Source organism: Equus quagga, chromosome 20 (assembly GCF_021613505.1).
Source record: "Equus quagga isolate Etosha38 chromosome 20, UCLA_HA_Equagga_1.0, whole genome shotgun sequence".
In the NCBI taxonomy this organism is placed as follows: domain Eukaryota; kingdom Metazoa; phylum Chordata; class Mammalia; order Perissodactyla; family Equidae; genus Equus; species Equus quagga.
The window spans coordinates 45626018-45638205 of NC_060286.1; the positions used below are offsets into that span (position 1 = coordinate 45626018).

Below are 12188 nucleotides of genomic sequence, written 5' to 3' on the forward strand. Positions count from 1 at the left end.
TCTCAATGTTCCTCCCAGTAAGGCCAGATGGACTCCATCAGTGTTCACTGGTATGACCACCAGCGGCTATATTTGCTGCTTCCTTGGGCTACAAGATGTCATATCACATAGAGGCTCTAACTAAATTTACTCAAACTGCCCTCAATGAAAGTCAGGTAGGAATACCCTTATTAAATACTCAAATGTCTTTAGTGGGGAGGGCTGTCTCCCCATCAGAATGGCCTTAGATAGTCTAAAAGCATCCCAAGGTGGGACATGTGCACTCATTCAAACTGGACGCTGCGTTTTTAGACCTGATGAGTCTTCCAATGTGTCCTCTCTGCTAAAGCACTTGGAAAAGCAGGTGAATGCCTTAAGCGATCCTGCATCCAGGCTTGATTTGCGTGGTTGGCTCCCTTCAGGTGTGGCTGCCCTCTTGAAATCTGAATTGCAATTCCTGTGTCTGTTACTCCTTGGAATTCTTCTATTAATCATAATATGCAAACTAATTACTCTTTCCTTTACTCAGTGTTGTAAGACTGGCATGCAGGCTAGAGTAATGGTTGCTCAGCCACTTGAGGTGATTGATTGATCTTACAACCCTGGATGAATTTCCTTCTCATAAGACTATGCCTAAGAACTCATTTTTCAAATAATCCTTTCAAGTTTTGAATTATCAGCACTGTTAGTGTAACTGTTCTATAATTAGGCACATGCAGCCTCATGAGTCAGGTCAAAGCATAGGTACAACGTTTGTGTGACAATCTAAAGTTACTGAAAACTTACATAACCTATGGAATGCTTCCCTGTAATTGTATACCTCTATGCTCATCCACTATATCCGACTATTTCCCGCCAATGGTCATAACTGGGGACGTCAAGGACATACAAGCCTAGCACTGAGGGACATGACGGACCAGGACACTCAGCAATCACCATAGCACCAAGGGACAATACTTACATCATCAATGTTTTCTATAAAAACATTATCGATCAATGGGGGGAATAATGAATCAATGAAAGCAATATGAAAAGTTAAAATATTGAGGTATATGACGAAGCCATTTGCTTTAAACTAATCAGGCTGGATCTTATTTTTTCTGGAAAGACCTGATATGGCCTTTCGAGCATGCATTGTACATCTGCTGCAAACATTTACAATGTCCCAAAGCAAGAATGATGCCCTTAAAATTATCCTGCCCCTTTTGGCATTTCTTACTGATGAGCATTTATTCCCAGAATCTAAGGATTCATTACTGACCTACTGTGCCATATTGTGATACTTGATCTGCCCTGCTAGCAAAGCATCTTGTGACTGTAGTAAAAGAGATACTCCTGTCATATGTGATGTATGGCCCTTGTTCCAAGACGGGATATAACCACGCTGCACACCCCACTTCTTCAGAGTACTGCCCTCCTTGGTCAAGGTTGTCGTCGCTCACTATGTAGACCTCAGATTGGCTCATATAATAAACTCACCACAGTTTTGATTAATAGATTGATTATAGATTATTGCATCAACATTTCCAGACCAGAAATTACATAGATGAATGTGTTTCTTAGGTAACGACAGCGATGCTCACAGCGTGCAGAGCCGGTGACCATTTGTCTGAGGACTGAACTCGAGGGTGGCTGCCTTCCATGGGAGAGATGGCAAAACTGCCCGGGCGCCATGGAGAGGAGGCCGGGCCAGAGCAGCCGGGAGTGTGCGGTGGATTAGCATGAATTCGTGCCAGAGGGACCAGAGGGCACTCCCTTCACCAAGGATGCCGCCGACAGCGATTTGCGTGTGCACAGCAACTTTCCCAGGACCACAATGCAGAGCTCCCAATGCAGAGCTGGGGTTTGCTTCCCTCCCTGGACCCCTGGGGGCTTCAGTGACGGCCTCCATGGGGACAGGGCCACTGAGGGACCACTGCTGGGTCTCTGAGAGCAGGACCTAAGGAGACAGGGCTCCTCCTGGGAGTCAGGCCCGGGCACCGCTCAGCGTGGGGAAGCCCCACAGAAGGATCAGGAAGATAGAGGGGAACAAGAGCGCCCACCCAGCCCAGGTGCCAGACTCCAGGCGGAGCCCTCCAGACCGTCATTGATGTGAGTGGAGCAGAGAGGAGCGCCCCCGCCCACAAAGCCCAGTGCTGCCTGCAGGCCGCCAATGCAGGAGCAAACCAGCAGAGTAGCTGCAGACGCCACTCGCTGTGGGGCGGTCCACAGCACACCCATGAACCACCGGACAGGATACAGGACCTGGATGTGGGCAGTGCTCGAGAAACCCCAACTGTGGAAAGCGAGGACCTGACGGTAGGGGAGGCAAAGGGACCCGGAGGAGACCATTGGAGTATGTAGTGTGGCTCTGCAGACACCCATGGTCAAAGGATGCTGCCCACACCATAGGGTGCGAGGGCCTTCTACCTCCGAGGGGGCCTCACAGAAGGTTCACTTCCTGGAGACTTGGAGTCTGCTCGCGGCCCAACTAGGGGGCCACGGCACAAGCCTCTGCCCACCGAGCATTGGTTGCAGCCATGCCTGGCCATGCCCAGTCACTTTCCTGGCCCCTGGCAATTCAAGGGTGGGCACCATGCCACCCGGGGATCCTTGATCCAAGGCCTGAAGTGGAAGAGACGGGACGGCCCAGGGGTGCACATGGGGCATGGGGTGAGCCGCGGCACTGCAAGATGTGAGACCCTGAGGGTCCGCATCCCCCCACACACAGACGGCTGAGTCTCGGCCCCCACATGGGAGGACAAGGACAGCACGCCGTCTCTCAGACGGAGGAGACCTTTGGACGCCAGTGACCACCGTGGACTCTGTCCTTACTCATAACTTCTGTCTGTCCCCAGAGGACAGCTGTGGCTGGGAGAACAGCTTCCCTCGGACCCCGGGTGCTGCTCCACCTGTGAGTCAGAGATCCAGCCACGGATGGAGCCAGAGAGGGATGGAGGGAAGCAGCAGGGACCCAGAGGAAGACAGCTTTCTACTCGGGGGGCCATCGTGGCGGGAGGACAGGATGAGGTCCTGGGCTGGGCTGCGGGCTGTGAGCACGTCAGCCTGTGTCCACACTGCATGCTGACCGGGGCAGGGGGAGGTGTTCTCTGGGGTGTGGGGACCAGAGGGTTCAGGCGAGAGGCCCAGGTGCCCCTGACTGTGTTGGGGCCATCGGGTACAATGACTGTGGGAGGGAGACAGAGAAGACAGGCACGTGAGCCCGGGCTTGCTGCCCTCTCCACTGGGCCCCAGGCACCACCCCCCGCCCACTCCCACGCACCCACGTGAGGCAGCCTCTGCCTCGGAGGTACTCCCCCCGGCTCTCTAAGACAGAAACCACCCAGAAGAAAAGAGAACTTCAGGAAGCAAGCGGTGCCCCGCTTTCAGTCTGGTTCTTAGTCCTTGCAGGGCTGTGGGGAGGTCCTTCACACCTCCGAGAACCAGCCGTGAATTCCTAGGAAGCAGGGCAGAGGGCAATGTGCCCGGGGCCAGAGCAGAGAGAGGCGAGGGCTCCTCGGAGGCCCTGGCTCATCTGCTGGGGAGCGGCTCCCACAGCCCCGACCCTCGAAGAGGGGGTTCCACGCAGCAGGGGGACGGGAGTGCAGTGGGGGCCGTGGAACCACCGCAGCTGTAAGGAGAGCCCAGGCACCCAGGGACGATTCGAGGGGCTCAAGCAGCTGAGCCAGCGCAGGGGAGGGCAGGCTGCCCACGGGCCACAGTGCCGACCGAACGCAGGCACCATGCAGCCACAGGCAGGGCGCACCCACGCCAACAGAGCTGGACACACTGGAGGTCAAATGAGGTCACCCTTGAGGAACTTGATGGCCTGGAGGCCAGAAGCCCGAGGGCTGCGCTTGGCCAGCTGTGCTGAGGGCAGGACCAGCCAGGAGCTGAGCTGCTGCAGCATGGACACCAGGATGCACAGATGGGTCTGAGCACAGAGAGGGGGCTGGCTCAGAGCAGGGGAGGAAGAGGACCTCCAGGTGGCCTAAGGGTCCTGTCCACGCCAAGGAGCCAGCTCAAGCCCCAGGGCAGGGACAGAGGTGACGGCCGTGGGGTCCTGGGCTACAGCCAGGACCGAGGGCAGCAGGTGAGCCAGGAGTAGAGCCCGAGGGGCCAGTGGATGCACCCGTGTGCTCAGAACTCAGACTGCACAGGGCTGGGCAGGAGCTCAGTGGCTACGGGATGGGCGTCGGGACCCAGGCAGTGAGGGTCCGGAGCAGGAGCCAGGGTTGCAGGGCTGGGTGCTGGGGAATGAGGGCAGCTGCCCCAGCAATGGAGGGAACACGGACCGGAGGGAACTTCCAGACGGGGCTTCTGAGGGCCGGGAGGCACAAGTAGAGGGTGAGGCCCAGCTAGAGCCCAGAGCTCCTCCAGGAGGGGACCAGGGCAGGTTGGGGCTCTGCCAGGGGAGAGTTAGCCAGAGAGAGGGTGGGCACATGGTGGCTCCAGGAGGCAAAGCCCAGTGCTGGGAAAGGAGTGAGCCCAGGATGGAGGGTGAGCCTGGGCCGAGGGCGCTGGGAGATGCAGGAGGGGCAGAGGCAGCCCTGGGCTGACCCAGCAGCCTGGGGCTGAGCTCAGGGCCCTGCGCTGTGGGAAAGGGATTGTAGGTCAGGGCGGAGAGGGGCCTGCTGTGGACCTGGAGCTCCAGGGATGAGGGGCAGAACAGCTACAGGTGAGCAGGGGAAGGCAGGAGGGCACAAGGGAGCAGAAGTCTACCCCAGGAGGTACGGGGGAGCAGGCAGAGCAGCTATAGGTGTGCAGGAGGCTGAGAGGTTAGGAGGGGCAGGGCAAAGCCCAGGAGCTCCGCAGGTATGGCGAGTAGGACTTGGCATGTGTGCAGGGGGCTGGAAGGGCTGGAGGCACAGGGGGTTGCCCAGGAGCTCCAGGGGAACAGACAGTGCAGGTATTGGTCAGCAGGGGCCTGGGAGGACAGGAGGGGCAGGGGGCTGCCCAAGAGCTGCGAGGGGGCGGGCACAGCAGCTACAGGTGAGCAGGTGCCTGGCGGCCCGGAGGCGCCAGGGCCTCCCCAGGAGCTCCGGGGGAGCAGACAGAGCAGCTACAGTTGAGCTGGGCAATGTCCGGGAGCTCCAGGGGAGTTGACAGAGCAGCTACAGGTGAACAGGGGCCCTGGAGGGCAGGAGAGGCTGGGGACTGTCCAGGAGATCTGAAGGAGCAGGCAGAGCAGCTACAGGTGAGCAGGGGCAGGTGGGAGGGCTGGAGGGGCAGGGGGCTGCCCAGGAGTTTCAGGAGCTCAGGCAGAGCAGCTATAGGAGAGCAGGGGCAGGTGGGAGGGCTGGAGGGGCAGGGGCCTGCCCAGGAGCTCCAGGGGAGCCGGCAGAGCAGCTACAGGTGAGCCGGGGCCTGGGACGGTTGGAGGCGCTGGGGCAGCCCAGGACCTCCGAGGGAGTAAGCAAAGCAGGTAAGCGTGAGCAGGGGGCTGGGACGTCAGGAGGGGCTGGGGACAGCCCTGAAGCCCCGGGGGACAGGGAGAGCTTGGAAGGTGAGCAGAGGGCTGGGAGGAAAGAGCGGGGCAGGGGTCAGCCCAGGAACTCTGGGGTTCTGGCAGAGCTTGGCAGGTGATCTTGGGCAGATGGGTGGGCTGAGGGGCAAGGGGCTGCCCAGGAGCTCCAGGGGAACAGGCAGAGCAGCTACAGGTGAGCAGAGGCCAGCACAAGGGCTGGAGGGGCACAGGGCTGCCCAAGACTTTAGGGGATGAAGGGCTCTGGGCCTGAGCTAAACAGAGCCCTCACCCAGTGGGACCTGAGGGGTACAGGGAGCAGGGACCGCTGGAGGCTCCCAGGGCTCAGGTGAAGCTGGCTGTGCAGGGAGGAGAGTTGAGTTGGTTGAGTTGCCAGGTGCCTGTTGAGTTGGATGGAGGGGGGCCCCTGGGATGGAAGGAGTCTAGGAGTGAAGGGGCCGGGGGCATCCCTGAGAGGACCAGATCGGATACAGTTCTCGGGTCCAGGGACACCTGTTCTGGAGCTTGAGGGGACATTGGACAGGAGAGGCAGACGTGCGGAAGCAGTGTGGGGTGACACAAGGCAGGGGTCCCGGCAGAAGGAAGAGCGAGGCCCCCATTGGGGTCTGAGCTGGGGCTGCCAGCATGGGGAGAAGCCAGGCAGGGCCCTGGGGCTGAGCAGACAGGCCTCGGTCAGAGGGGACAGGACAGGCCTGGGTGTTAGGGATAGAGGGAGCACCCTGGCCCACACGGGGGCCTAGGGAGGCTGGCACCTAGAGGAGAGGAACGCCGAGGGCAGTGCATGGCTTCCACCTGCACCGAGGGGCCAGCTGTGCTGGGGAAGGACCACGGCTGGAGGAGGGTTCTGCAGTGAGCAAGGAGCTGGACAGGCCCAAGAGCAGGGAGGGCGGAGGGCAGGCGGCGCTGGCAGGGAGGGTCTGGAGGTGAGCTCAGGAAGCCGGGCCAGGAGGACCTGACTGGGGAGGGGGGCCCTGAGGCAGATGCAGGAGTCTGGGCTGGGGGCCCACAGGCACGGGAGGGGAGAGGGACGAGGAGACTCCCAGGGACGGGATCCAGGGAAGGGATGGGGTTCAGGACAGGGATGGGGTCCAAGGCACAAACAGGGTACCGGTCAGGATCAGGGGAGCTTCGGGGACAAGTACTCCTGGTGCTGTGGCTGTGGAGCTGACAGAGAAGACACGTGGCCTGGCATGCAGAGACAGACCATGGCAAAGCCACCTGGGGAGGGGAGGCAACAGGGACAGTGCGGGCCAGGGTCCCACCACACCTGAAGAGATGCCCCATCGCCCAGGGCTGGGCCAGGCTGGGGCCACAGGACAGGGGATTGGGGTCCATCAGAAGCCAACCAGGAGCAGGGGTCACTGGTCAGAGCTCTGACAGAGGGCTCAGTCAGACGGGCCACCTGCAGGAGGCCTGAGCAGGGAGAAGGGACAGGGGTCCCAGGGGGCTCTATGCCAGGTGGGCATCCAGTGCTGCCCAGGTGATCAGTCCCTGGCACGTGGCTGCAGAGGCACCCGCCCTCATGAAAGGGAGCCACTCAGGGCATGTAGTCCTCAGACTCTCTGCAAGCACGCGGGCGCTGGGCTCAGTGGTGCCCCAGGCCTGGGTACCTGACACCCTGCCCGGACCGTCGCAGGGGCAGGCCCTGATGGTCACACGCCTCCTCTCTTGCAGCCTCCACCACCGCCCCGAAGGTCTTCCAGCTGACCCCCAGCTGTGGGATCACGTCTGACGCCACGGTTGCCCTGGGCTGCCTGGTCTCTGATTACTACCCAGAGCCGGTGACTTTGTCCTGGAACTCGGGCGCCCTGACCAGCGGGGTGCACACCTTCCCATCCGTCCTGCAGTCTTCGGGGCTCTACGCCCTCAGCAGCATGGTGACCGTGCCTGCCAGCACCTGGACCAGCGAGACCTACATCTGCAACGTAGCCCACCCGGCCAGCAGCACCAAGGTGGACAAGAGAATCAGTGAGTGGAGGGGACGCAGGGAGGTCATTCCCTGCGAGACAGGCCGGGCTCCGCCCTCCTGCCTGGACCCCAGGACAGGAGGAGAGGCCTACCGAGCAAAAGCAGGGATCCTCTGGGCATTTCTGCCATGCCCAGAGTGGGAGCTGGCTTGACAGCCCTAACCCAGACCCTGGGCCCACAAGGTGGGCACTGGTGTCAGAGCTGCCAAAACCAGGCCCGGACGTCAGCTCACCCCAAGGCTGTCTCCCTCCTACCCTGGTAATCCCCATGTGTTCTCTCTGCAGAGGGCGTTATCCCCATCCCATCGGTCCCCACCCCCCAGTGTCCCCCGTACACAGGTGAGTCAGCCAAACCTCCTCCTCTACCCCCAGGAGGTGGCCAAGCACAGGCTTGGCCCATGGGGGACAAGGGCCCAAGAGGAGGCCCACCCAGGAACTGATCCCCCGTCACCATGTCTCCCACGTCACATTCTAAATTCCTAGGAGGGCCTTCCGTCTTCATCTTCCCCCCGAATCCCAAGGACGCACTCATGATCTCCCGAACGCCCGTGGTCACTTGCGTGGTGGTAAACTTGAGCGATCAATACCCCGATGTCCAGTTCTCCTGGTATGTGGACAACACGGAGGTACACTCGGCCATCACGAAGCAGAGGGAGCTGCAGTCCAACAGCACCTACCGCGTGGTCAGCGTCCTCCCCATCCAGCACCAGGACTGGCTGAGTGGAAAAGAGTTCAAGTGTAGCGTCACCAACATAGGAGTCCCACAACCCATCTCGAGGGCCATCTCGAGAGGCAAAGGTGAGGGCACGGCAGACAGGCACGGGGAGGGGCCCGGGAGGCCACCCAGGGAGTGACTGTGCCGACCCCTACCCCACAGGACCGTCCCGGGTTCCGCAGGTATATGTGCTGCCCCCACACCCAGACGAGCTGGCCAAGAGCAAGGTCAGCGTGACCTGCCTGGTCAAAGACTTCTACCCACCTGACATCAGTGTCGAGTGGCAGAGCAACAGGTGGCCGGAGCTAGAGGGCAAGTACAGCACCACCCCGGCCCAACTGGACGGCGACGGGTCCTACTTTCTGTACAGCAAGCTCTCCTTGGAGACAAGCAGGTGGCAGCAGGGAGAGTCACTCACGTGTGCGGTGATGCATGAGGCTCTCCACAATCACTTCACGAAGACAGACATCTCCGAGTCTCTGGGTAAATGAGCCACACGCCGGCACCCAGCGAGTGGTCCCTCCTTCACCGCAAGCTCTCTGGGTCCCGCGAGGACACCTGAGCCCCCACCACTGTGTACATAGCTTCCCGGGCACCCAGCATGAAATAAAGCACCCAGCATGGCCCTGGGACCCTGCAACGCGGTCGTGGTTCTTTCTGAGGCAGAGCTCCAGCGCTTGGTCCGGCCTGCCTGCAGGGCAGCTGGGCTCTGAGGCCATTAGGGGAAAGAGTGGGTCGCAATTAGGCCAGACCCAAGCTGCAGGCTGTGCCGGCCTCCAAGGAGTGCTAGAGGGGCTGCCGAGTGGGGTGCAGGCCTCATCAGAGGTGGCAGCTCCTCTGGGCCGCCCTCCTGCCAGCAGCAGCTCGGGGCTGGAGGGTGGCCAGGGAACAGGAGAAGCCCCTCCAGAGCCATCAGGGAAATGCACGTGAGGGCGTCCCTCCTCTGTAGGAGCCCGAGCTGTGGGAACATGGCCCATCCTTGTCCCCCAGGATCCCTGTCCACTGGGTCACTCGAGAGCTCTGCCTGGTGGCTCTGGCCCGCATGAGAGGCTTGCGGGCCCGTGGTGTGGAGACAGGCCCTCCTTTGCCCTCGGGCACTCCAAGATCAGGCCCCCACCCTCCCTCAGGTGAGGGGGCTCTGCCTGACCTTGTCCTGCCTGGGACCAGGCCTGTCCACTCGTGGGGACACTCATTCTAGGTCCCCAAAGAGGCAGGTGGCCTTGAGTGCCCAGGGAAGGACTGTCCCTGATGGCCATGTGGGCACTGAACCCAGACCACTTGAAAACAAGCCCCTCTCACTGATCAGTGCCAGCCCACACACCAGCTCCACTCACATACACACGTGTGTGCACACACACGCACACAGAGCTGGCCTTACACACTGGGTCCTCACACAATGGCCGCCGGTACATGCCCAACAGAGCACGGAGCCCCCTCTCCTGAACGCTTAGCCTGGACACCACCTGGTCCCCACCGCCGCCCATGCCCCACGGGCTGCCCAGTGCTCGTCCTCACACTGACCACACTGACCAGCTCCAACAACGGACCCTCCACTTCCCCGGGGCACAAACCCCGACCCTAACACACAGAAACCCCCACACCAAGCTGTCCCCAGCGCTCCAGGGCTCATGCACTGGGGATACATTGAATCCTGTCACGGCCCATCCCTGGGGCAGGGGCCCAGCTGCCCACAGGCTCTGCTGACCCTCCCGCCCTCGGGGCCTGGTCCCCAGGAGAGAGGAAGTGGGGCCTGAGCCTCCATCCTGCAAGGCCCAGCGCCTTCTCCCCGGGGGGCCCAGCACAGGGCAGAGCAGAGGAGACAGTTGGTCCCCCACTGGCCTGGCTGAGACCTGGGTCAGTGGTGAGACCTGGGTCACTGGCCAAGACTCAGAGTCCCGGCTGGAGGAATGGGGGACTGAGGTCACAGCACAGAGCCTGACCTCAGGGCACCACTGACCCAGCCCACCTGAGGGATCCCACCTGCCCCGCCCACTCTGCCACAGACAGAATCACCCCCCGAGGACCCGCTGGCCCTGCCCAGCCCCCTCGGGCAGGCACAACACTGACCACCCCCTCCCTGTGCAGAGATGGTCCTGGATGAGAGCTGTGCCGAGGCCCAGGACGGGGAGCTGGACGGGCTGTGGACCACTATCTCCACCTTCATCACGCTCTTCCTGCTCAGCGTATGCTACAGCGCCACCGTCACCCTCTACAAGGTGGGCCAGGCCGTCCCCATGTCGCCCCCTCGCTGTCACCATGCTGTCCCCACACTGTCCTCACCATGTCCCCTCACCATCCTCTTACCCTCCCCTCTCTGTCCCCTCACTGTCTCAACACTGACGCCTCCATGTCTGCAGTGTTCCACCAGTGTCCCTTCACTCTCCCCTGTCTCCTCACTGTCCACAACTGTCCCCTCATTGTCTCATCACTGTCCTTTTGCCATGACATCATTGTCCCTTTGATGTCGCCTCACTGTTCCCTCGCTGACGGCTCTCTAAGACATCGCTGTCCTAACACTTTCCCATCGCTGTGTCCTCCCTGTCCCCTCGCTGTCCCCACCATGTCCCCATGTCATCCTCCCCTCGACCCCCCACCGTCACGTGTCCCGGGTGCAGGGCAGGCAGGCCCTGGCGGAGGCCGGAGTTGGGTCCAGGCCACGCTCACCCCTGGCCCGCCCGCTGCAGGTGAAGTGGATCTTCTCCTCGGTGGTGGAGCTGAAGCGGACGATCGTCCCCGACTACAGGAACATGATCGGGCGAGGGGTCTAGGGCCGTTCCTCCTGGGCAGACGTCCAGGGCCGCCCCAGACCCCAGACAGCATCCGGGTCCCTCAGGTCATGCTGCTCAGCTGCCGTGCAGACCTGCTCCTCTGCTTCTGACCTCGCCAAACGCTGACCTACTGCCCTGTGACCTCATGGTCACCTCTCCCCAGACCTCGCCTTGGGGCCTTGGAGCCACTGCAGGCTGCATCCTGCCCCCTGACCCCCAGTGGACAATCAAGTGGACAGCAGCTGTAACCAAGCGGGGCTAATGGATTACCACAGGCCCACCTACAGCAGCCACTAAGAGCTGCCGGACCTGTGTGGACGCTGAGGCCTCGGGGCCAAACATCCCTCACCAGGACGGCCACAGGTCGGTGTGTCAGTCACCAGGGAGGAGGTGGAGGACCAGCCTTCCCATGGCCACCTGGGCAGGGTCGGGCCTGCATGCGAACCACATGATGCCATGCTCTAGGACGTGGGGTCCCAAGAGGAGACGCCCGGTTTCAGATCCTTGAGTGGGAGCATCTGCCACCAAGGCCCAGAGACCCAGGGGCCATCATCAACCAGCAAGGAAGCTTCTGGGTGTTCCCCTCATGGTCACTCAGATCACCACCACCTAAGGAGACTGCTAGGAGGAGGACCTGCGCCCATGGCCGTGGCAGGAGCCCTGGGGGGTGGGGACGGCACCACCTGGGGAGGGTCAGTGTCAGACCAGATGGCTTCCTGGGGCAGAGCCTAGTGACTAGCTCACCAAGGGGGCGGGATCGGGATATGGCCTTGATGGACAGAAGTGGAAGAGAGCCAGGAGAGCAGGGCAGCAGGCACTCCGTCCTGTGCTCGGCGGGGCCTGTGTCACGATCCACAGGAACTCCAGGTTGCTCCACAGGGCACAGGGAAGAGACGAGACCACCGAGGAGAGAACCGAGGCCTCAGGGAGCCGGGCCAGGTGGACCCAACCAGACCCCCGACCTCACCGCCCCAGGAACCAGTGCCCCCTCACGACTCTGAACAAAGGGCAAGTCAGCATCTCTGGACGGGGAGGACACGGATGAGCACAGGAAGCAGAGGCGGCCCCGCCCCACCTGCCAGGGCCCTGCACAGACAGACGGCTCAAAGGAAAGCCCACAGTGGTAGCTTGGGTAGCTTTTCTCCTTCTTGAAGTTTCTGTAGCCCATCGATTGCCTTTACAGTTTCTTTTTCTAAAACAACAATAAAATACCTGGAAAATTCCTTAACTGCCTATGTTGACGCCTCATGGAACCCACAGCCTGGCCGAGTCGTGCATCGGGGCTCCCTCCACAC

At 61.2% G+C, this 12188-nt stretch overlaps 1 gene segment (V, D, J or C); it reads left to right on the top strand.

Moving 5' to 3' along the window:
* The window catches only part of LOC124230805 (immunoglobulin heavy constant gamma 4-like), a 23611-nt gene extending 14929 nt beyond the window's left edge, over positions 1–8682 (top strand). Inside the window, 4 exon segments of the C gene segment in view lie at positions 7118–7409; positions 7673–7746; positions 7876–8208; positions 8288–8682. Coding sequence covers positions 7118–7409; positions 7673–7746; positions 7876–8208; positions 8288–8616 — 1028 coding nt within the window.
* Positions 8683–12188: the final 3506 nt, after the last annotated feature.